Source organism: Priapulus caudatus, unplaced genomic scaffold, assembly GCF_000485595.1.
Source record: "Priapulus caudatus unplaced genomic scaffold, Priapulus_caudatus-5.0.1 Scaffold18, whole genome shotgun sequence".
In the NCBI taxonomy this organism is placed as follows: Eukaryota; Metazoa; Priapulida; class Priapulimorpha; order Priapulimorphida; family Priapulidae; genus Priapulus; species Priapulus caudatus.
Genome location: NW_014577079.1, coordinates 252,938 through 275,013, shown reverse-complemented (window position 1 = coordinate 275,013; position 22,076 = coordinate 252,938). Strand labels below are relative to the sequence as shown.

Sequence of the window (22,076 nt, the reverse complement as noted above, 5' to 3'; positions counted from 1 at the left end):
TGCGCCAACGCAGAAACTCGACTGGCCATTCGAGAGCGAGAGTCGAGAGAGAGCTTAGTGGTGCTCACAGCACTGCCCCGTCGTGTTTTGAAGCACGATCCCTGTGTGAGAAATTCCAACATCCTCTTCCCTAACAATCGCATACGTGCCGTGCGCGGGGTTCGATGTCTTGTCAGCTCTTCCCTGTAACGCTCATCATATGGGTTCGAGAGATTCCCCATATTCAATATTAACAATCGGCTGCCTCAGCGCGAGATAAAACAGCGATGCTGTACGACTGAATAATAAGACAAACCCGCGATTCAGGAAATTTTTAGACATCAGGCCTTTCACTTGTATGTCCGCCCATTCATATACTTCAGAAACACTGGAGAGGAGACCGGGCCATATTTCGCGTCGTAATCATCATCCGATCGTAAACTTTCCATAACGATCATAAATCGTATCGTGTATATTGTTCGGCATGTTCTGAAAACGCCGCCTCGGGGGTATTCAGCTGGTCTCGGGCGCCACGCAATACCGAGCGCCAGATGAGGCCTGGCACGACTCTCGTGGATAGCGCGCAGCGTGCACGTAATAAGGTGCATGAATGTTGCATTAATCCACGTTAGATACCAACCGATAGTGTTTTGACGACCGATCCTTTTATTACTCAGCTCGTGCGAGCGTAAACATGAGCTCATACCGCAGCTCTGAAGCGCTTTTCTCGCTAACAATTGCCCACAATAGCTCCAGATCCTTGAGTGCCGCGCCGTCGTGAGCTGCATGAATGGCTTCCTTCACGGACTAATAACGCTTCGCAGGAAATACAGCGAGAAAACGCTTGCGTATTCACGATGGTTCGAAGAAACAGACCGAGGTATCTATCCTAATAAGCAATTTGATGTTGAACGCTGCCGATGCGTAATTCTTTTAAACGTCGTCACACAACAGATCGAGTCACGCAAGATACCTTATGATTCACAAATCGAGAAATGGTAGTTTTTTCCCTTTTCAATTTAACGGCCGGTACACGTTGAAATTCGCGAACGCGTCTTGAATATATACCCAGCAAGCTAATTAGGCACCTTGAACATTCGCAGTAACTAAGAATGCGAATTACGCGCTAGTTGCGGCCACTTGACAGCGTTAAACTTTCCACTTGGTTAAAGCGCGAGCGTTCCTTGTCATACCAAAAACTTCCACATCGACTTGCTCTTTTAACCACCGAGTAGTTATCAATTTATCAAAGGGTAATAATTACCTTAAAGTGTATTTATATGTATATTAGCGTTATGTATTCATCACGTGGCGAGAGGAGGGAAATTACACTAGAAGACGAAATTTCTCACGGAAACTCCCGAATGACACCAATATCTTCGGAAAACGAACTCTGACGGAGATCGCTCGAGGCGATGACACGATATCTTCTTCGTATATGTCATCGCTCCTCGATCGCGGGAACGCACACACATACACACACCACACATCACACACACATCACCCACACACAGCACACACACACAAACGCGCCGCCGACCGCACGCACGCACCACGTATTTCCGCAAACCACGCACACGTATGCAGCGCCAACGCACCACCATAACACCGCCCCACACGCACGCACGACTACAAACCACGCCCGCACGCACGCGACACAGCGGCACACACGCCTCACGCTCAACCACACACAAACACACGCCCGCACGCGCACACAGCCACACGACAAGCACGCACGTTGTCACACTATATATACAAGCTCCACTCGACAGCGTCCAAATGAACTGACAGCAAAGAAGCCCAACAGAGTTGATTGCCTGCCATCTTCCTAATGCCCTACTTAACCAGCAGTGGAGTTCCCATCGCAAGCAATAGCCAGATATTAGGACAAAGGAAAATCTGGCTGGTTATAATTCAGTAGGTGGTAGCGCGCTGATAAAATAATTCTTCTTCGGCTTTGCGATATATATTTCTTCAGAATGCGACATCGTCATATTGGACGGCATATATCATATAATACATATAATTAATATAAAAAGTATCGAATAATAAGAAGTAAATCTATAATAATACTATTAACGACGCAGCCAATAAAACGCGATGTTTAAAAACACACGGAAGAAACGTCTGATTTGACGACGTCCTTTACCGTTTTGTACAACGTGATTATCCGGAACTATTTTCATTGCAGACATGCAAGAGATGTCCACATACACAGAACCCCATCAAAAATGCCGTGTATGTTGGATAAGCGCGAAAGGTGGGATCTCCATGCAGGAAGAAGCTTGGGCGTGACTGTTTTTAATTGGACTATATATATATAAACGCGGAACTATATATATATATATATATATATAGATATATAGATATTATATACATGCATATACAGCTACATAATGCTACAGTCTCCCGCTCGCGCGAGCAGTTACCGGACCTGTGAAGTGCTTAGATTATTACCCCTAAGAATTAAACGGCATAGTGACCGCACGCGTGCAGTCATTCATCTGGGAATGGTCTCCTCAAGGAGTCGCTACAACCACGGAAACGCACGGATGACCCACATGCGAACAACTCATAATTGAGAAGCAGTCGTTCATAAAGGGAAGATGCATGCATGGCCATGAAGCCACGCATTGAATACTAGCCGTGTGTGTGGTTGTGAGTGGTGTGTGGTGTGTGTGTGTGTGTGTGTGTGTGTGAGTGTGTGTGTTGTGGGTGTTGTGTGTGTGTGTGTGTGTGTGGTGTGTGTTGTGTGTGTGTGTGTGTGGTGTGCTGTGTGTGTGAGTGTTGTGTGTGTGTGTGCGTGTGGTGTGTGTTGTGTGTGTGTTGTGTCTCGTCTGTCTTCTGTGTGTGTGTGTGTGTGTGTTGTGTTGTGTGTGGTTGGTGTGTGTGTGTGTTTGTGTGTTGGTGTGAGGAGGACGTGCGCGGTTGCCGCGGACGTCACTGGCAAGTTGCAAATGTTCTCTGCTAAGTGGCCGACACTAGTATTTTTCCTTCGATTTGCTCCGCGACGTAAACGCAGCTAGACCGACATCTTGTTCAGAACATCTCCATCGCTAAATACATTTAGCCTCGAACTGTCAGTCAGTAGACTTACTGTTAGATTAATGTCTGCAGCACGTCCTGAGCCCATTACTTATATCCGCGGGCAGCGATACTGTTTGACATCAATCCGCAATGCGGCGTCGTGCACATTGCCACGCAAGTTCCCACAGTTCCGATTATAAATCCTCCATCCTTCGATTGATTTCCTTGACATGGTCCATTTTACCGTATAGGAAGCTGAATTATAGGGAGTGCTCAGTATGGTGGCTAGCAATCCAAGCGGCGATTTCTCCATATGCGAAAAGCGCGATCCTATGCCCGCGATGTAAAAAAAAAAGTTAAACCTACCAAGCGATCAACCGCGCATTTGCGTACTGTTTTGCGCCCCATTTTTTTTTGACATCGTGTTTTTCGCTCGCACTTTCGACCTGCGCCTTTTCACATAACTACATTGCTTGCAGTCAGTTGTCGCCGAACGTCGGCTAGTCCACCTGTAGGACGTACTCAGGACTTACAATAGTCCTATATTGGATCCGACTCCTGAGTCTGTATACGTTTGCATCAGCGGCTAACCTCTCACTCGTACTCATTCATCAGCGCAGCAGTCGCTAAAAACATCGCGGATCCCGCTAAAATGCTTTAAACGGCTTTTTGAGAAGCTTCGCTAGCGCGCTCTCGTCCCTGTCTCACTAACTCGTTTGCCGCGCTCTCTCTCGCTCTCTGGTCTCGCCCCTCTCATCTCTCTCGCTCTTTCTTTCTCTCTCTCCTCTCTCTCTCTCCTCTCTCTCTCTCCTTCACTGCTCGTCTCTCTCTCTCTCTCTCTCTCCTCTCTCCTCTCTCTCTCTCACTTCTCTCTATCCTCGCTCTCCTCCCGCAGTCGATATGCTCTTCTTGCTGCTTGCGGGTCTACATCCCTCGCACTCACGCGCCACTGGCGCGCCCCCTCTCGTCATCTCGCTCTCTTCTTTCCCCCCTCCCCTCTCTCGTCTGCCTCTCTCTTTCTCACCCCTCCCCCCTCTCTCGCTCTCTCTTTCTCCCCCTCTCGGTTCCAGCCCGCCTCTTTCTCTCTTATCGGCTGCGCGCGTCATGACCGCAGCGATTAAAAAGAACTCGCGACACTCCAGAGATCACAATGTCATATGATGCAGGACGGCGCGCTGGAGGCTTCCGCTGCTGCTCTATACTGCTGCTACTCGACGGCGTTTTGTTGACGATCCCAGAAAACACCACCGGTGCATTTATGAACACACAGCCGCACTCGAAGGCGTATGACGGCCACGCGTGCATATAATTATACATATAATATATATATATATCAGGAGCGTATAATGACAAATGTCATTATTGACAATGTCATAATGACAATGACAATTGAAAATGTCAATAATGACAATTGAAAATGTCATAATGACAAATTTGTCATTATACGCTCCTGATATATATATACAGCACGTTAAACGATAAAGGTATCTCGCGCATTGCGAACGCCTCGGTAAATTGCGTATATAGTATATACACAACCTGATCGCGACACATATACTGAATATCAAGAGCGTATAAAGAAGGAGAGCGTACAACGGTGAAATGCTGAAACCATGTTGCAGTATTAGTCGAATTAATAAACTTTCCCCGTTTTATTTTGACGATTCTTTGATCAGTCACATGAATTGAATTTGAATTCTTTGACCAGTATTATTGATCAGCAGTCCTACCTTGCTAATATAAAACAAACCGCTTGTCCTTACGATGCCCCTACGCTGAGATAATGAGCGGTGAAAATCTGGTATATTCGCCGAAAACCGACTCCAGATCAGTCAGTACTGCGACTGTCTCTCGTTCTGGCGATAGCTTCGGGAAACTTCGCGTGTTTCCGTCATTCATTGACAATGAAATTTAATTTCCTTCTAGTATCTTTTCTCGCATTTCCAGTCATTGACGCAGCCATTACTCCACAAAAACGTCTTGTTATTTATCGCCATGGTGATGACCCGCCCCTTACGCTGGATCAGGAGTAGATAATTCCCTATTATCTATTATCTACTCTTGGCTGGATGTAGTAACGCTGTAGCAATAACGCATCGACTCACCGCTACACAGCGGCGACCGGAAGCAACATACAGTGCACAAAACGAGAGACAGTCGCAGTACTGACTGATCTGGAGTCGGTTTTCGGCGAAAATACCAGATTTTCACCGCTAATTATCTCAGCGTAGAGGCATCGTAGGGACATGCGGTTTGTTTTATATTAACAAGGTAGGACAGCTGATCAATAATACTGCAAAGAATCGTCAAAATAACACGGGGAAAGTATATTAATTAGACTAATACTGCAACATGGTTTCAGCATTTCACCGATGTACGCTCTCCTTCTTAATAATATCAAGAGCTAATAATACATGTATGTATTATTACATAACACAATACATTGTATATATTGTACATACTACATGTATTATTAGCTCTTTATATCATTATAATATCAAGAGCACAAACAAGTTTTATGTACTCTCTACTGTTTCTACTACTTATATACAGTTGTATACATTTGAGTGTACACAAAGTGCGGTGGCACTAATAAAATGCACAGCTTAACGAACGTGACTAATATGTAGCAGGTAATGATGGCGACAGTGAACGCATGCATAATTTTACGAGCAACACACAAAATTCTTTAGCTTATCACATAGGCTTAGCTAACTACAGACACGATTACATCACACTACGCAATAGCGACCTATTAACTACATCACACAAAAAGCGCAACGTATACACACGCTGTAACAATAATAAACAACTTTAACATAAACACAAGCTGTAGTTTATGAGCTTTTGGCAACGAACCGAAAGCAAAGAGCACCTGGTTATTACTATGGCTGACATCTTGCTGACCAAACACAACACACGGCCAATGACTAACATCCACAAAGTAACAAGGTTACATGACAAGAGCAGCCACTGGCGCCCACAGGTCTTAAGAAAGTAGAAGCACAGAAGGATAAAATCCTCAGTGATAATAAAAAGCAAGCGCCCTAGGCGCGCTGCATGCTAGGGGGGTCTGGGGGCATGCCCCCCTGAACTTTTTTGAATGGTAGACGTCTGGAGATGCAATCTGGTGAGTCTTGCGAGAGATTTAAGAACAAAATGTAGGAACAAAATTGTTTAACCCAAAATTTACTAGAAGCACTGTGCTTCCAGTGCTTCTATCTGCGGGCGCCACTGAAGAGCACGACCGTGAGTAAAACACACAACGCAATGAAAACGACCAACCTACATTAGGTAACGACAGACACACGCGCGCACACACACACACACGCACGCACGCACGCACGCACGCACGCACGCACGCGCACAGAGTAAGAACTACAAAACCTACACAAGGTGACTAAGGGCAACGACTAACATTATTACTACATAACTAATATTAAGGAAACGACGATGACGGTGGCGATGGCATTGACACTGACAATGACCATGACGATGACAATGACTAAGGGCAACGACTAACATTATAACTACATAACTAATATGAAAGGAACGACGATGACGGTGGCGATGGCCTTGGCACTGACGATGATACTGACGACGACGATGACGATGATACTGACGACGACGATGACGATGACTCACACGCAGGCGTCCGAGCAGCGGTGCTGCTGCGACAGCGCCAGCAGTGCTTCGGCGTCGGCCTCTCTCACGCGCGCCGCTTCCAGCTCGGAGATGAGCGGAAAGACGACGACGAGGCCGATCATGATGATGATGATGCAGATGGGCACGCACGACGGCCGACAGCAGCGCTGCAGCGGCGAGCGCTTCTGCAGCGCGTTCGTCGCTCGCATCTTGTTGTCCAGCACCTCCAATTCGAACGCGTTCATGATGGCCGAGTCGCGGGGCCTCACCTGCAACACGGTCAAAGCACAGGCGTTAACAACGTGTTCAATGTGTTCAATGTGTTCAATGTGTTTAATGTGTTCAACGTATTTAATTTTTTTTCTGGCCGAGTTCGCGGCCCACCAGAGAGAGCTTCGCGGCCCACCAGTGGGCCGCGGCCCACCGGTTGAGAAGCGCTGCATTAGGTCTCTTGATTTCAGGAGATATTCACTCAATCGCACTAGCTTGTGATTAACTCGCGAAATGGCACTGGTGATGAATAAACCACACCTTTGCTATAATATTATAAATTATTGTATAAATAACAACATGCTGGCCAGTTAGTATATAATCAAGAGCTAATAATATTGTGTATGCGAGGCGCCGTGAGGCCTGTGGGAGGGGAAGTTTACGAGCCAATATCTCAGCCTAGGAGTATCGTATTGACAAGCGCTTGGTTTTGTTTTAAATTATTCTAGACTCGCAGGCAAAGTAGAATAATCATGTTGTGAAATAGCACTATTTTCCCGTTTTTCCGTTGTACACTCTAGGTATAATCACTGCTCTGCCACTAATTCTTTCTGTTGAGAGTTCTATTTACCTCCCCTAGAAAGAAGAAAGCACCAAGGAAATATATACAACACCTTTGTCAGGGACCAAGAAAAACGAATGGAAATGTAACTAAAGAATTAATTTTTTTCCGATGAGCAACCAAAACGAACCCTGAAATCATCGAAATCCAGACTCTGCCCCTCCCTCCGTTCCCCATCTCTAATTTAAAAGAAACGCCCTTTCACGTTGCAACAAACTTTCGGTGTAGTATTTTAGTAAGAGTAGCAGAGTAGTTCAATTGTGCATAGCGCTTCAAGGAACGCGTAGAGTTGTTTTGACCACGGTACGTGAAATCGGTGGTCTCTCCACGACTGCCTTAACGAATGTTGGCTGCCCTAACAACGCAAGTACGAGAGTCTCCTTCCACGTAATGCAATAACGGGAATAGTAAGCACAGTTTTACCGAATAACGTTTGATATTAATCACACACGCACGCACGCACTTACGCACGCACGCACGCACGCACACACACGCACGCACGCACGCACACACACACACACACGCACACACACACACATACACGCACACAACCACGGAACCACGCACGGATAGATAGAATTCCCATGCCGAATAGTTGGAGTCACAAACGTGCAGGAGACATGGACTTGGGTAGGTCCATTTGCATTAGGCAGAGTGTCGCAAGGGGATACTGGCACTCAACAATTAATTACAACACGCGATCGCCCCCACACGCGCATGCAAATTTACATACGATGTGCTTTCAATAAGGTTAGTATCGATCTCAGCGTGCAATTGGGAATACAGGGCTTTCTCGTACATTAGACAACATTAGCGAATGTTTCTATCTAGCTGCATATACTGAACATGTGGCCTCTCGGGTGCACTTCCGAACATTGCGAGCGATAAATCAGTAGAGAAGACGGATAACATCTAAAGCAGCAAACATATCGTATAGGCTTATTCCTGAAGAGGCCTTCTCTGGCAACCACGTACCCAGCTTCAATTCCATGTAATTATATAATTGGTATAGATCCATGCAAGCTCAAGGGGTTAACTACAAGGATTTATCTAGAAGTAGCATCAGCGAAGGATCGCGTGAGATTAGACATGAATCTCGATGGCATTAGTGTACTAGGATAACATCATATACTCGTAATTATATGTATATATGTGTACGCATAAGCATGTATATCTCTTAAATATTTTTAAGTATTATGAAATAAAAAAATTGCCGAATTGGAAACATTCGTATTCATAATAAAGTAGCCAATCCAAATTTCCCCAAATAGACGACGAGGAAATCGTTTAAATGTGCATTACATTTTATTTGCTTTCAAGAATTAAATTCTAAATAAATAACACCATTACTCTCTAAAAAATAACGTGTATCATTCACACAGTCTACAAGTATAAGTGAACGTTTATAGCCAAACTGTTTCTCACATCATTATCAAGACATTAGAAATGCTGATTGCAAAAACGTCAACTTGCACACATTACAGCTTACATATCATAATATTAAAACGTTTTACAAAGAGCCTGTCATACTACAGTCAAACCTCTATTAGCGGTCACCTCCATACAACGGAGAGCTTTCTATAAATGACCTTTTGCCATTTCCCATGAGTGACAGTAATACAGTGCAAGCAACTCTGTAGAACGGACACCTGTATATAAAGGACATCTTTACCTTGTCCCTATAGAGTAGCAGTTATGCCGTGAATCTACCCCTCCAGTACGGACACCTGTATATAAAGGACATCTTTACCTTGTTCCTATAGAGTAGCAGTTATGCCGTGAATCTACCCCTCCAGTACGGACACCTGTATATAAAAGAACGTACACGTCTGTTCCAATGCCGTGCTCTTACGTGACACGTGGCCAGTGCTTTTTATTACAACGTTTGGCGACATCATAGTATCAGGAGTGTATAAAATAGACTATATTAATTATATAATATAGTCTACATTATACACTCCTTATAGTATCCCATCTTCTATGTTCCATGTTCCATGTTATCTATAATCAGAACACAGACTGTTCGTCTGCCTACCTGCCACGATGAGGGATCCTTCACCTGTGGAACATCAGACCCTCTGAGCGTCCAGTAGGAAGAGGCTATATCTATGCTCTCCTCTGCAAGGTCAAGTAAGGTCATCCAGCCCTCGAAGACGGACACGTGCGACCTGTGCCGTGAGTCGAACGTCATGTTTTCCGGGATGCTCTCGACCAGAGTGAGTCTGCAAGATGGGAACAGGTATTTGACCTTCGTTTCTTCTTCCTTGCGGCGGCAATTAATCTATGTGCACACTGAATATGCTCCAGTCTACATACGTTCGTGCTACAATCGTATGAATAACCTTACACACATTCCCCTCACCACAATTCGTATAATTATAAAAAGATAAAAGCCTGATCTAATTATATGCTGATCAGGAGCTAATAATGATTTGTCATTATTAGCTCCTGATGCTGATGTGTAATAAATAAATAAATAAATATATATATATATATGAGAGATCTATTGATAAATGATTTATTTTGCTATGACTAAGAGACTTAATTGTTTCTTATTCCTCTTATCGTCACATCATCATTCTTATCTCAGGCTATCATATAATCTATGATATATCTAATAATCATAATTATGGTACCATACTGGCGATCAACCGGTATAGTGTTAACATTAACGTAAGTAATATAATGATTGTAACAGAGTTATTACAATCCCCCACGATAGTAGCAAAAGCAAAGCAATTAAGTTTGCTGGCTTGAGAAGTATCCGAGAGAAATTTGCCACGCGCTTTAACTGTTTCACTGAATATGGTGTACGTGTGTCATAAACTGCGCCAGCTTCTGCGAAATTGCAATCAGGAGGCTTCACATAAAACATACTATTCAGTGCTCAGGGATATTTTCCTTATATTCGTCAAAGCACGCCGATAGCGAAGATTGCTTATGAACGAAGCACCATTCAACACTAGTTACACCTATTATATGATTAGATTATATGAAACCCTTCACTCTGTCGCACGCTGCAGCAGAGCGAACGTCTATATATAGACACTATATGCTAATATAAAAGCTATATATACAGCTAACCGCCCCTGCATATATCTAACTACGTACATCATTCTGCGATGTCTAACTACGAATGCGACGTAGATCATACACTAGACGAGATTATAATCTCACGATCTCATCCGAGATCGATCGATCGATCTCAGGTTTTATCACATGAGCGATAGATCCTTCATAAGCAGATGGACCGCCTAAATATCACGTTAGTGCATGAACCGATTTTTTTGAATGATGAAATTTTATTTTAAAAACGCATTTTACGTACGAAATGCGCAAAAGTAATAGTCAAGTTCACAAAAACTCAATACTGCGATGAGCTTAAAGGCAGGATAATACAACCTAAAAGGAATGTATCGTCACTACATGGTCTAGGAACAATGGCTCAACGTACATAATGCGCTAGACGGACACCGCTTTATCCCGGATAACTTACACCAGGTATTCTGTTACGATCTCATCATTAAAGTCGGCAAGGTGAAGAGACTATGCGGTACTCCTACTGGCGCCACGAGAAACTCGATCTGGCCATTCGAGAGCGAGAGCGAGAGAGAGCTTTAGTGGTGCTCACACACTGAGTGTCGTGTTTTGAACACGATCCCTGTGTGGAGAAATTCCACATCCTCTTCTAACAATCCATACGTGCCTGCGCGGTCGATGTGCTTGTCAGCTCTTCCTTGTACGCTCATATTATGTTCGAGAGTGTTCCCCATATTTCTATATTAACATCGGCTTGGCGCGCAGCGAGATAAAAGCAGCGATGGCTGTACGATGATATAAGACATAACCGCGATTCCAGGAAATTTTAGACATGCAGCCTTTCACTTGTATGTCCGCCCATATATATTTCAGAAACCTGGGGAGGAGAGACCGGCAATATTTCGTCGTAATATCAGTCCGAGTCGTAAACTTTTCCATTAACGACACTAATCGTTATCGTGTATATTGTTCAGATGTTTCTGAAAACGGCCCCTCTGTATGCACGGGTCTCGGGCGCCACGCATGCGCCGAGAGCTGGCAGACTCTCGTGGGATAGCGCGCAGAGTGCACGTAAAAGGTGCATGAATGTTGCATAATCCACGCTTTAATACCAGCGATAGTGTTTTGACGACGATCCGCTTTTATTACTCAGCTCGTGCGAGCGTAAACATAAGCTCAGCAGTCTGAGAGCGCTTTTCTCGCTAACATTGCCTACAATACTCCAGATCCTTGAGTGCCCGTCGTCGTGAGGCTGCATGAATGCTTCTTCACGGACTAATAACGCTTCGCAGAAATACTAGCGAGAAACGCTCGTATTTCACGATGGGTTCGGAGAAACAGACCGAGTATCTATCTAATAAGCAATTTGATGTTGACGCTGCATGCGTAATTATTTTAAACGTCGCACAACAACAGATCCGAGTCACGGCAAGATACTTATGATTCACAATAATATCAGAAATGGTAGTTTTTTCCCTTTTAATTAACGGCGGTACACGTTGAACCGAACGCACTTGAATATATACCAGAAAGCTAATTAGGCACCTTGACATTGCAGTAACTAGAATGCGAATTCGCTGCTAGTTGCGGCCACTTGACAGCGTTATATTTCACTTGGTTTAAAGCGCGAGCGGTTCTTGTCATCCAAAAACTTTCCACGATCGATTGCTCTTTTACACCGAGTATTATCAATTTATCAAAGGGTAATAATACCTTAAAGTGTATAATGTATTATTAGCTTATGGTATTATCACGTGCGAGAGGAGGGGAAATTACACTAGAAGGACGAATGTCTCACGGAAACGCCCGAAGTGACACAATATCTTCGGAAACAATCTGACGGAGATGCTCGAGGCGAGACACGATATCTTACTTCGTATAATGTCATCGGTCTGCGATCGCGAACGCACACACATACACACACGCACACACACACACACACACACACACACACACACACAAACGCGCGCACACACGCACGCACGCACACGTATGCACGCAAACGCACGCACACGTATGCACGCAAACGCACGCACATACACACCCACACACGCACGCACACACAAACACACGCCCGCACGCACGCACACACGCACACACCCTCACGCTCACGCACACACAAACACACGCCCGCACGCGCACACAGCAACACGACAAGCACGCACTTGTCACACTACAAAGCTCACTCGGACAGCGGTCCCAAATGAACTGACAGCAAAGAAGCCAACAGTAGTTGATTGCTGCCATTCTTTTCCTAATGCCCTACTTAACAGCAGTGGGAGTTCCCAGCAGCAATAGCCAGATATTAGGACAAAGGAAAATCTGGCTGGTTATAATTCAGTAGGTGGTAGCGCGCTGATAAAATAATTCTTCTTCGGCTTTGCAGGATAATCTGTAAGAGATGCTACATCGTTCATATTGGACGGCATATATCATATAATACATATAATTAATATAAAAAGTATCGAATAATAAGAAGTAAATCTATAATAATACTATTAACGACGCAGCCAATAAAATGCGACTGTTTAAAAGACACAACGAAGAAACGTCTGATCTGACGACGTCCTTACCGTTTAACAACGATGATATCCGGAAACTATTTCATTGCAGAGCATGCAAGCAGATGTCCACACTATCAGCAGAGACCCGACATCAAACAATGCCGTGTATGTTGGATAAACGCGCGACAAGAGTGACTCCATGCAGGAAGAAGTCTTGCGCTGACTGGTTAATTGGACTATATATCTATCAAACGCGGAACTCATAGGTATATATATATAGTATAATAATATATTAGATATTATTAAGCATGCATAATCAGCTACATAATGCTAACCAGTCTCCCGCTCTGCGCGCAGCAAGTACCGGACCGTGACAGTGCTTAATTATTACCCCTAAAATTAAAACCGGCATATGACGCGCACCGGTGCCAGTCATCCTCATCCACTGGAATGGTCTCCTCAACGGCGAGTCGCTACAACCATCGGAAACGCACCGAGATAGACCACGCTGCGAACAACTCATAATTGTGAGAGTAGTCGTTCATAAAGGTGAAGTGCATGCAATGGCCAGAAGGCCTACCATTGAATACTAGCCGCGTGTGTGGTTGTGAGTGGTGTGTGGTGTGTGTGAGTGTGTGTGTGTGTGTGAGTGTGTGTGTTGTGGGTGTTGTGTGTGTGTGTGTGTGTGTGGTGTGTGTTGTGTGTGTGTGTGTGTGGTGTGCTGTGTGTGTGAGTGTTGTGTGTGTGTGTGCGTGTGGTGTGTGTTGTGTGTGTGTTGTGTCTCGTCTGTCTTCTGTGTGTGTGTGTGTGTGTGTTGTGTTGTGTGTGGTTGGTGTGTGTGTGTGTTTGTGTGTTGGTGTGAGGAGGACGTGCGCGGTTGCCGCGGACGTCACTGGCAAGTTGCAAATGTTCTCTGCTAAGTGGCCGACACTAGTATTTTTCCTTCGATTTGCTCCGCGACGTAAACGCAGCTAGACCGACATCTTGTTCAGAACATCTCCATCGCTAAATACATTTAGCCTCGAACTGTCAGTCAGTAGACTTACTGTTAGATTAATGTCTGCAGCACGTCCTGAGCCCATTACTTATATCCGCGGGCAGCGATACTGTTTGACATCAATCCGCAATGCGGCGTCGTGCACATTGCCACGCAAGTTCCCACAGTTCCGATTATAAATCCTCCATCCTTCGATTGATTTCCTTGACATGGTCCATTTTACCGTATAGGAAGCTGAATTATAGGGAGTGCTCAGTATGGTGGCTAGCAATCCAAGCGGCGATTTCTCCATATGCGAAAAGCGCGATCCTATGCCCGCGATGTAAAAAAAAAAGTTAAACCTACCAAGCGATCAACCGCGCATTTGCGTACTGTTTTGCGCCCCATTTTTTTTTGACATCGTGTTTTTCGCTCGCACTTTCGACCTGCGCCTTTTCACATAACTACATTGCTTGCAGTCAGTTGTCGCCGAACGTCGGCTAGTCCACCTGTAGGACGTACTCAGGACTTACAATAGTCCTATATTGGATCCGACTCCTGAGTCTGTATACGTTTGCATCAGCGGCTAACCTCTCACTCGTACTCATTCATCAGCGCAGCAGTCGCTAAAAACATCGCGGATCCCGCTAAAATGCTTTAAACGGCTTTTTGAGAAGCTTCGCTAGCGCGCTCTCGTCCCTGTCTCACTAACTCGTTTGCCGCGCTCTCTCTCGCTCTCTGGTCTCGCCCCTCTCATCTCTCTCGCTCTTTCTTTCTCTCTCTCCTCTCTCTCTCTCCTCTCTCTCTCTCCTTCACTGCTCGTCTCTCTCTCTCTCTCTCTCTCCTCTCTCCTCTCTCTCTCTCACTTCTCTCTATCCTCGCTCTCCTCCCGCAGTCGATATGCTCTTCTTGCTGCTTGCGGGTCTACATCCCTCGCACTCACGCGCCACTGGCGCGCCCCCTCTCGTCATCTCGCTCTCTTCTTTCCCCCCTCCCCTCTCTCGTCTGCCTCTCTCTTTCTCACCCCTCCCCCCTCTCTCGCTCTCTCTTTCTCCCCCTCTCGGTTCCAGCCCGCCTCTTTCTCTCTTATCGGCTGCGCGCGTCATGACGCAGCCGATAAAAAGAACTCGCGACACTCCAGAGAGTCACAATCATATGATGGCAGACGGCGCGCTGGAGGTTCGCTGCTGCTCTATACCTGGCTGCTACTCGACGGGCGTTTTGTTGACGATCCAGACACACCACCGGTGCATTTATAACACACACCGCACTCCGAAGGCGATATGACGGCCACCGTGCATACATAATTATACATATAATATATATATATTCAGGAGCGTAAGATGACAAATGTCATTATTGACAATTCGTCATAATGACAATCACAATCTGACATGTCAACCTCCCGCTGAATGCTAATGACTGAAATTTGTCATTATAGCCCTCCGATCTATAATATATCCGCACTTACAACGATAGGAAGCGTATCTCGCGCACCTTGCGCAACGCTTCGTAAATTGCGTATATTAGGTCTATACACAACCTCTAATCGGACGACACATATATCTGAAATCAAAGCGTGATAAAGAAGAGAGGCGTAACGAACGTGACATGCTGGAAAGCCATGTTGCAGTATTGAAGTGCGACGATAATAAACTTCCCCCGTTTTTATTTGTGACGATTCTTTGATCAGTCACATAATGAATTGAAGGATCTTTGACCAGTATGTATTGATCTAGCATCCTACTGCTAATATCAACAATACTGCTTGTCCTTTCACGATCCCCTACGCTGAGATAATGAGCGGTGAAATCTGGTATTTTCGCCGAAATACCGACTCCAGATCATCAGTACTGCGACTGTCCCTCCCGTTCTGCCGCGATAGCTCGGTACAACTTCTCTGTTTCCGTCATATCATGTGACCAGATGAAATTTACTTTTCCTCTATGATCGCGCTTTTCTCCCGGACATCCTTCAGTCATTGACCCGCAGCCCATTACTCACCAAAACGTCTTGTTATTATCCGCCATGGTGATGACCCGCCCTTACGCTGGACAGGATTAGTAATCCCCTTTACCCTATTAGTCTATCTCTGCTGATTAGTAACGCTGGGTAGCACATACCGTATCCGACTCCCGCTACACGCGGCGACCCGAGCGAACATACATGCACAAGAACGAGAGACAGTCGCAGTACTGACTGATTCTGAGTCGGTTTTCGGCGAAAACCAGATTTTCACCGCTAATATCTCCGCGTAGAGGCACGTAGGACATGGTTTGTTTTATATTAACAAGGAGAACAGTGATCTAGTAATACTGCAAAGAATCGTCAAAATCACACGGGAAAAGTATATTAATTGACCTACTACGCATACTGAACTGGCTCAAGCGATTTCACCGATGGTACGCTCTCCCTTCTTCTAATCTCAAAGCCTAATAAATACATGTATTATTATTACATAACACAATACATTGTATATATTGTACATACTACATTTATTATTAGCGTCTTGTATATCATTATGTAATATCAAAGCACGAAACAAGTTTTATGTACTCTCTAACGTTCTACTACGTACTATACAGGTTGTAACATTGATGTACACAAAGGCGGTGGCAGCTAATAAAAAGCACAGGCTTACCGAGACGTGACAATATGTACGCAGGTAATAGCGACAGGACCATCGCATAATTTACGGAGCAACACACAAATTCTTGTAGCTTATCACATAGCTTAGCTTAACACAGACCTGGCGTGCGATCATCATCACTCCAATAGCGACGCTACTTAACTACTCACACAAAAAGCGCAACGTATACACGCGCTGTACACACATCATAACACCCCTTACCATAAACACAAGCGTAGTTTAATGACTTTTGGCACGCAACCGAAACAAAGAGCCCTGGCTTATTCTATGGCTGACATCTTGCTCGACAACAAACACACGCAAATGACTCACCGATCCACAAAGTAACAAGATTTACATGGACAAGCAGCCGCCACTGGCCCCGACAGGTCTTAAGAAGTGAGAGCACCAGAAGGATAAAATCCTCAGTGATAATAAACAGCAAGCGCCGAAGCCAGCGCTGATGCTAGGGGCGGTCTGGGCATCCGCCCCCTCGCAAATTTTTTGAATGGTAGACTCTGGAGATCGCAATCTGGTCGAGTCTTGCGACAGGATTTAAGACAAAATGTAGGAACAAAATTGTTTAACCAAAATTTACTGAAGCACTTGTGCTTCCAAGTGCTTCTATCCTGCGGCGCCACTGAAGAGCCACGACCGTGAGTAAAACACACAACCAATGAACACACGACCATCACCCTACATTAGGGTAACGACAGACATGCCGCGCGCACACACACCCCACGGCACACAAGCCGCACGCACGCACGGCACGCCGCGCACGCGCACAGAGTAACGAACTACAAAACCTACACAAGTGACTAACAATCGGGCAACCGCACTAGACATTATTACTTACATAGACTAATCATTAAGGAAAGCGACGAATCGACGGTGGCCGATGGCTATCGACCCCTGACAAACTCATGACGACGACACTGCACTAAGGCAACCGACTAACATTATAAGCTACAAACTAATATGAACAGGAACGAACGATGACGGTGGGACGAATGGCCGTTGCACTGACGATGATACTGACGACGCACGATGACCGGATGACTCACAACGCAGGCGCCGAGCAGCGGTGCTGCTGCGACAGCCGCCAGCAGTGCTTCGGCCGTCGGCCTCTATCACGTTTGCGCATGCCGCTTCCAGCTCCGAGATCAGCCGGAAAGACGACGACGAGGCCGATATCGATGATGATGATGCAGATGGGCACCACGACGCCCGCAGCAGCCTGCAGGGCGCACCGCGCTTCTTGCCGCGCGTTTCGGTCGCTCTCGCCCATCTTCGTTGTCGACCACTCCCAATCTCACACGCGTTCGATGATGGCCGAGTCGCGGGCCTCACCTCGAACACGGTCAAAGCGACATCGTTAACCACTGTTCAATGTGTTCTAATGTGTTCAATGTGTTCAACTGTGTTCAACGTATTTAACGTGTTCAAACGAGATGAGAGAGAGAGAGAGAGAGAGGAGGAAGAGAGGAGAGAGAGGAAAGAGAGAGAGAAGAATGACGAGAGAGAAAGAGAAGGAGAGAGAGAGAGAAGAAGAATCCCGAGGAGAGAAAGCAGCGAGAGCACGACGAGAGAGAGAGAGAGAGACGAGACGAGATAAGAGACGAGATGAGAGAGAGAGAGAGAGAAGAGAGAGCGAGAGTAATAAGGAGAAAGATAGAGAGCGCGGGAGAACAACGAAGCAATACAGGAATTAGCCAACGGAGTTGCAATTGAATGCATATCATGATTGGACGGTCCACGCTGAAGCTTAAAAGGCGAGATGAGAGAGAGAAAGTAAAGAAACGCGACAAAGAGCGAGAGGGAGATGAACGAGAGAGAGAGAGAGGAGAGAGAGAGAGCAGAGAGAGGAGAGAGAGAGAGAAGGAAACATTAGGCGCGTGCCTTGGAGAGAACGGGAAACGTATCGCGAGACCTCGCTCGAAACACAACGAAAGCACACGAGCGCGTCTGTGTGTGTGTGTGTGTGCAATAATAATCATTTCGAAAACGAGAACTTATGAAGGTTGTAGTTCGGGAACTGCTGCACTGCTAAATAGCGCAGGCACTTCGAAGGCTTGCTTACGCTTGACACACGTAAAGTCCACGCCAGTTCGGACGCCTGTTCGCACTATAAGAGAGCGTGACTGTAGCGCCACCCTGCCATACGCCACGAGCTCGTGCGTCAGAGAGAACGAGGAACAATAACCGCGTCCTCACAATAGAACCTTCTTAGAATAAAATGGAAGCTTATCAACAATGTGTATAGATTGTGTATATAGAGCAGCTAGCCCACCGCACATAAGTATGCCAACAAGTACGACAACGATGACGACGACGACGACGACGACGACACCGACGACGACGACAACGACGACAACGACGAAAACAACAACAACAACAACAACGTAAATGCTATACTAATTTATTCGGCAGCTATTTCGCAGAATGACTGATGCTCACAAGTATAAATAAGGTAATAATAGGGTATAAATAGGTACCAGACGGGTAATTTCGCCCAAATATCACCCGAAAATTAATAAACATCATCCCAAACGCCTCAAATTTTATCCGAATATCACAATAAAGATCCAAAAGTGCACAACCCCACCAGAAACCACAAAAATCGCCGCCGAGTGCACCGATTTATGCGCCTGAAGCCCTACGACATATTAACCACTTCCATAAAAATAATTTTTCCTCGCTTACCTGTGAGCACTCTCAGACACAGTGTGCAACACATAAATCAAGCAATTGCTAATGCAACTCGAGTACGTATACGGACGGTACACACTCTCGAAGAACCATTTTTGCGATTTCATACCGTATACATGTAGTACTTCATGATTGCAGTCTTCGAGTGTTGCGACGCGTTAGCTTCGCGAGACTTCGCGGAAAGTCCAAGTGTAACGGAATCGGTAATTCACTCGCTGTGCTCACTCCTGGCGGGGAGTGTGTGGCTTAACCTCATCGCATCGGCTTCTCGCCTGTATTTACGCTTTAAACGCCCCCCCCCCCCCGCGCTAACATATGCGCGGCGTCGCTTCGACCAATCAAACGGTGATACCGGCGCTGACTTCACACGCGCGGTATACTAGCACGAGCCGATACACGTACACGCGCGCGCACGCACGCACGCACGCACGCGCGCGAACACACACTTCTCCCCGCCTCTCGATTCACCATGCAGGAGCTGAAGTGTTATAGCCGCGTTACCAGCTACGTAGCCATTAAACACGTGCTGATGCGCGTCCAGTGAAAAGCTCTTCCGTGGTTATAAGCCGCGGCCGGTGTATGTCGCCAGCATTAAAGCGACCTATAAATGTGTTCGCGCTCGCTCACTCACTCATCGCACAGGCTCGGCTAATAGAGCGCATTTCTGATCGGAATGCTGCAGGCTGCAGCGGATTGTGTACTTAGCTGCGACGTATAGCTTTTAATGTAGCGGTAACTGGCTGTGTAAATAAAAGTCCAAATGATTACATCTCGTCAGGCATAACTCTCCTGATGCTTTCACGCCCAGCCACGCGCAGTGCAGCTGCGTATATACTAGATGGGCACAAGGTAGGCCGTAGGCGTGCCTGCTAAATAACTCACACACGCGTCATCTTGACGTGATGCGGCCATGATGCCGAGGCGCGCCGAGGATTGACACTTTGTGTCTTCCAATCACAGCGTACGCCGCACCTCTCCGTTATAATTTCAAAGGTGGGTACCCATTGAGGTACGGAATCGCCGATCTCAAGAACCAGCTAGGGCATTCTGCTAGGCTAGAACGGTTTCCTACGATAGAGTTTGGAACTTTGGCACAAAAACGGCGTCCTTTATGTTGCATTTTCGCATCTCCGTAATCAGAATAAGCCCCGCCTTCTTCGTTGATTGACACTAAATGGGGCGTCAACGACGTGACCAGCTATACTGCGTGTAGGTGTTTGGCGAGACCGTTTGCTTTTCGTAAATAATGAAAGGCCCGGCCGATGCATTTTGCATCGAAGTGGAAAAATTCGGCATTTTTACCCGCTTTCGGAAGTGAACGAGTGCGTCATTCATTGAACATTGCTAAAATGTTGTTTTTCTTAAAATTAAAGAATTTCGAAATCCCTGACCGCGCTAACTCGTTGTTCTTTAGGCAATGAACGTAGCTGTGTGTTGTGACGTCTTCCCGCGCGCTTTATGCGCTTGGCTTAATGCGGCCGTGGACGAAATGGATATCGGGAGGCAGTCCACCTCAGCACACAAGCGCTGTTTGTTTATAACCCCAGGTCATAGCATGGAGCGGCGAGCGCATCCGCGCGACCGTACGGCGACTCAGAGAAATGTAACAGAGGTCGCCCGCAAACATGAACACAAGCCGAGAACAACGTTCCATCAACATAATCACAAACTTGATCAAAAAAAAAGAAAAAACGCGCTGCTTACCGCGACCTATGGCGATCATAACCGCGGTCTCACGGCGCGCCGCCACGACTCTCCCCTGCGCGTTATGGGCGTTTTACTATTGAATCTATGGGCTTGGCAACGGCGAATCACCGGCGTTCCGCGCGAGCTCTCACCACGCTCATGGGGTTCTTACCCACGCTCTTCATTACGTTTTTATGCGCGACCTGCGACGGGCCGACCTCACGGCGTTTCTACCAGGGGGGGGGGGGGGGGGGGGGGGGGGGGGGGGGGGGGGGGGGGGGGGTTTTTTTTTATTTTTATTTTTTTGGGGGAGGGGGGGGGGGGGGGGGGGGGGGGGGGGGGGGGGGGGGGGGGGTTTTTATTTTGGGGGGGGGGCGTTTTGTTGGGGGGGGGGGGGGGGGGGGGGGGGGGGGGGGGGGGGGCGGGGGTGGGGGGGGTTCTCACGGCGCACCTATATGAGAGCTGGATCGAATTTTCAGATAATGTTTAACTGTATATGTTTGGTGCGTTTGCTGAGTAGAAACACGATGCAGAGAAACTAAGGCTACCAGAGGCGCGGTGGGCGTGGCCGTGGCCGAGACAGATTGCGGCATGAAACAGATCGGCAAATTGATGAAGACAGATCGCAATGAACTTCGCCACGTTGCAATGGTTACGCATTTCGCAGCGTCTTATGGCACGCGGTGTACTCGCGTCGTGTACTACAGTTCATGAGATGGTTAGCGACGGCTTGTCTGCAGCGACCTTCGTGCGACCCCACCGCGTTCCAGTCCAGAATCGCCGAACGCGTTCGCGTTTGTTTGAAACGCTCAAAGCAAACGCCGTGACATCGTCGAATCATTGGCGACCATGCGACCAAAACACACGATGCTCTGGCGTTTCCACCACGCTTAATACCACGCTTATGGCGACTGGCGGGCGCTCTGGCCCATTTTCCGTCGCGTAGGCAGGCGCAGTAAGGACGCACCCTGGTCTGACGGGGTATACATAATAGCTTTGTGAACAGGATGGGCGGTGTCGGGCGTTCTGCGATGATAACGCTCGTAATTT

The 22,076-nt window shown here is 46.6% G+C and overlaps 1 protein-coding gene across 2 annotated transcripts in view; it reads right to left on the bottom strand.

Annotated features, from left to right (window-relative positions):
- The window catches only part of LOC106811216 (phospholipase D3-like), a 79,669-nt gene that overhangs the window by 14,104 nt on the left and 43,489 nt on the right, over window positions 1–22,076 (bottom strand). Inside the window, exon 2 of one of the 2 annotated variants that reach the window (XM_014814775.1) lies at window positions 6,652–6,920. In XM_014814775.1, the coding sequence (XP_014670261.1) occupies window positions 6,652–6,920 (269 nt within the window). Of the gene's footprint in view, window positions 1–6,651; window positions 6,921–9,518; window positions 9,706–22,076 lie in introns of both variants that reach the window. The other variant, XM_014814783.1, reaches the window with a different exon arrangement.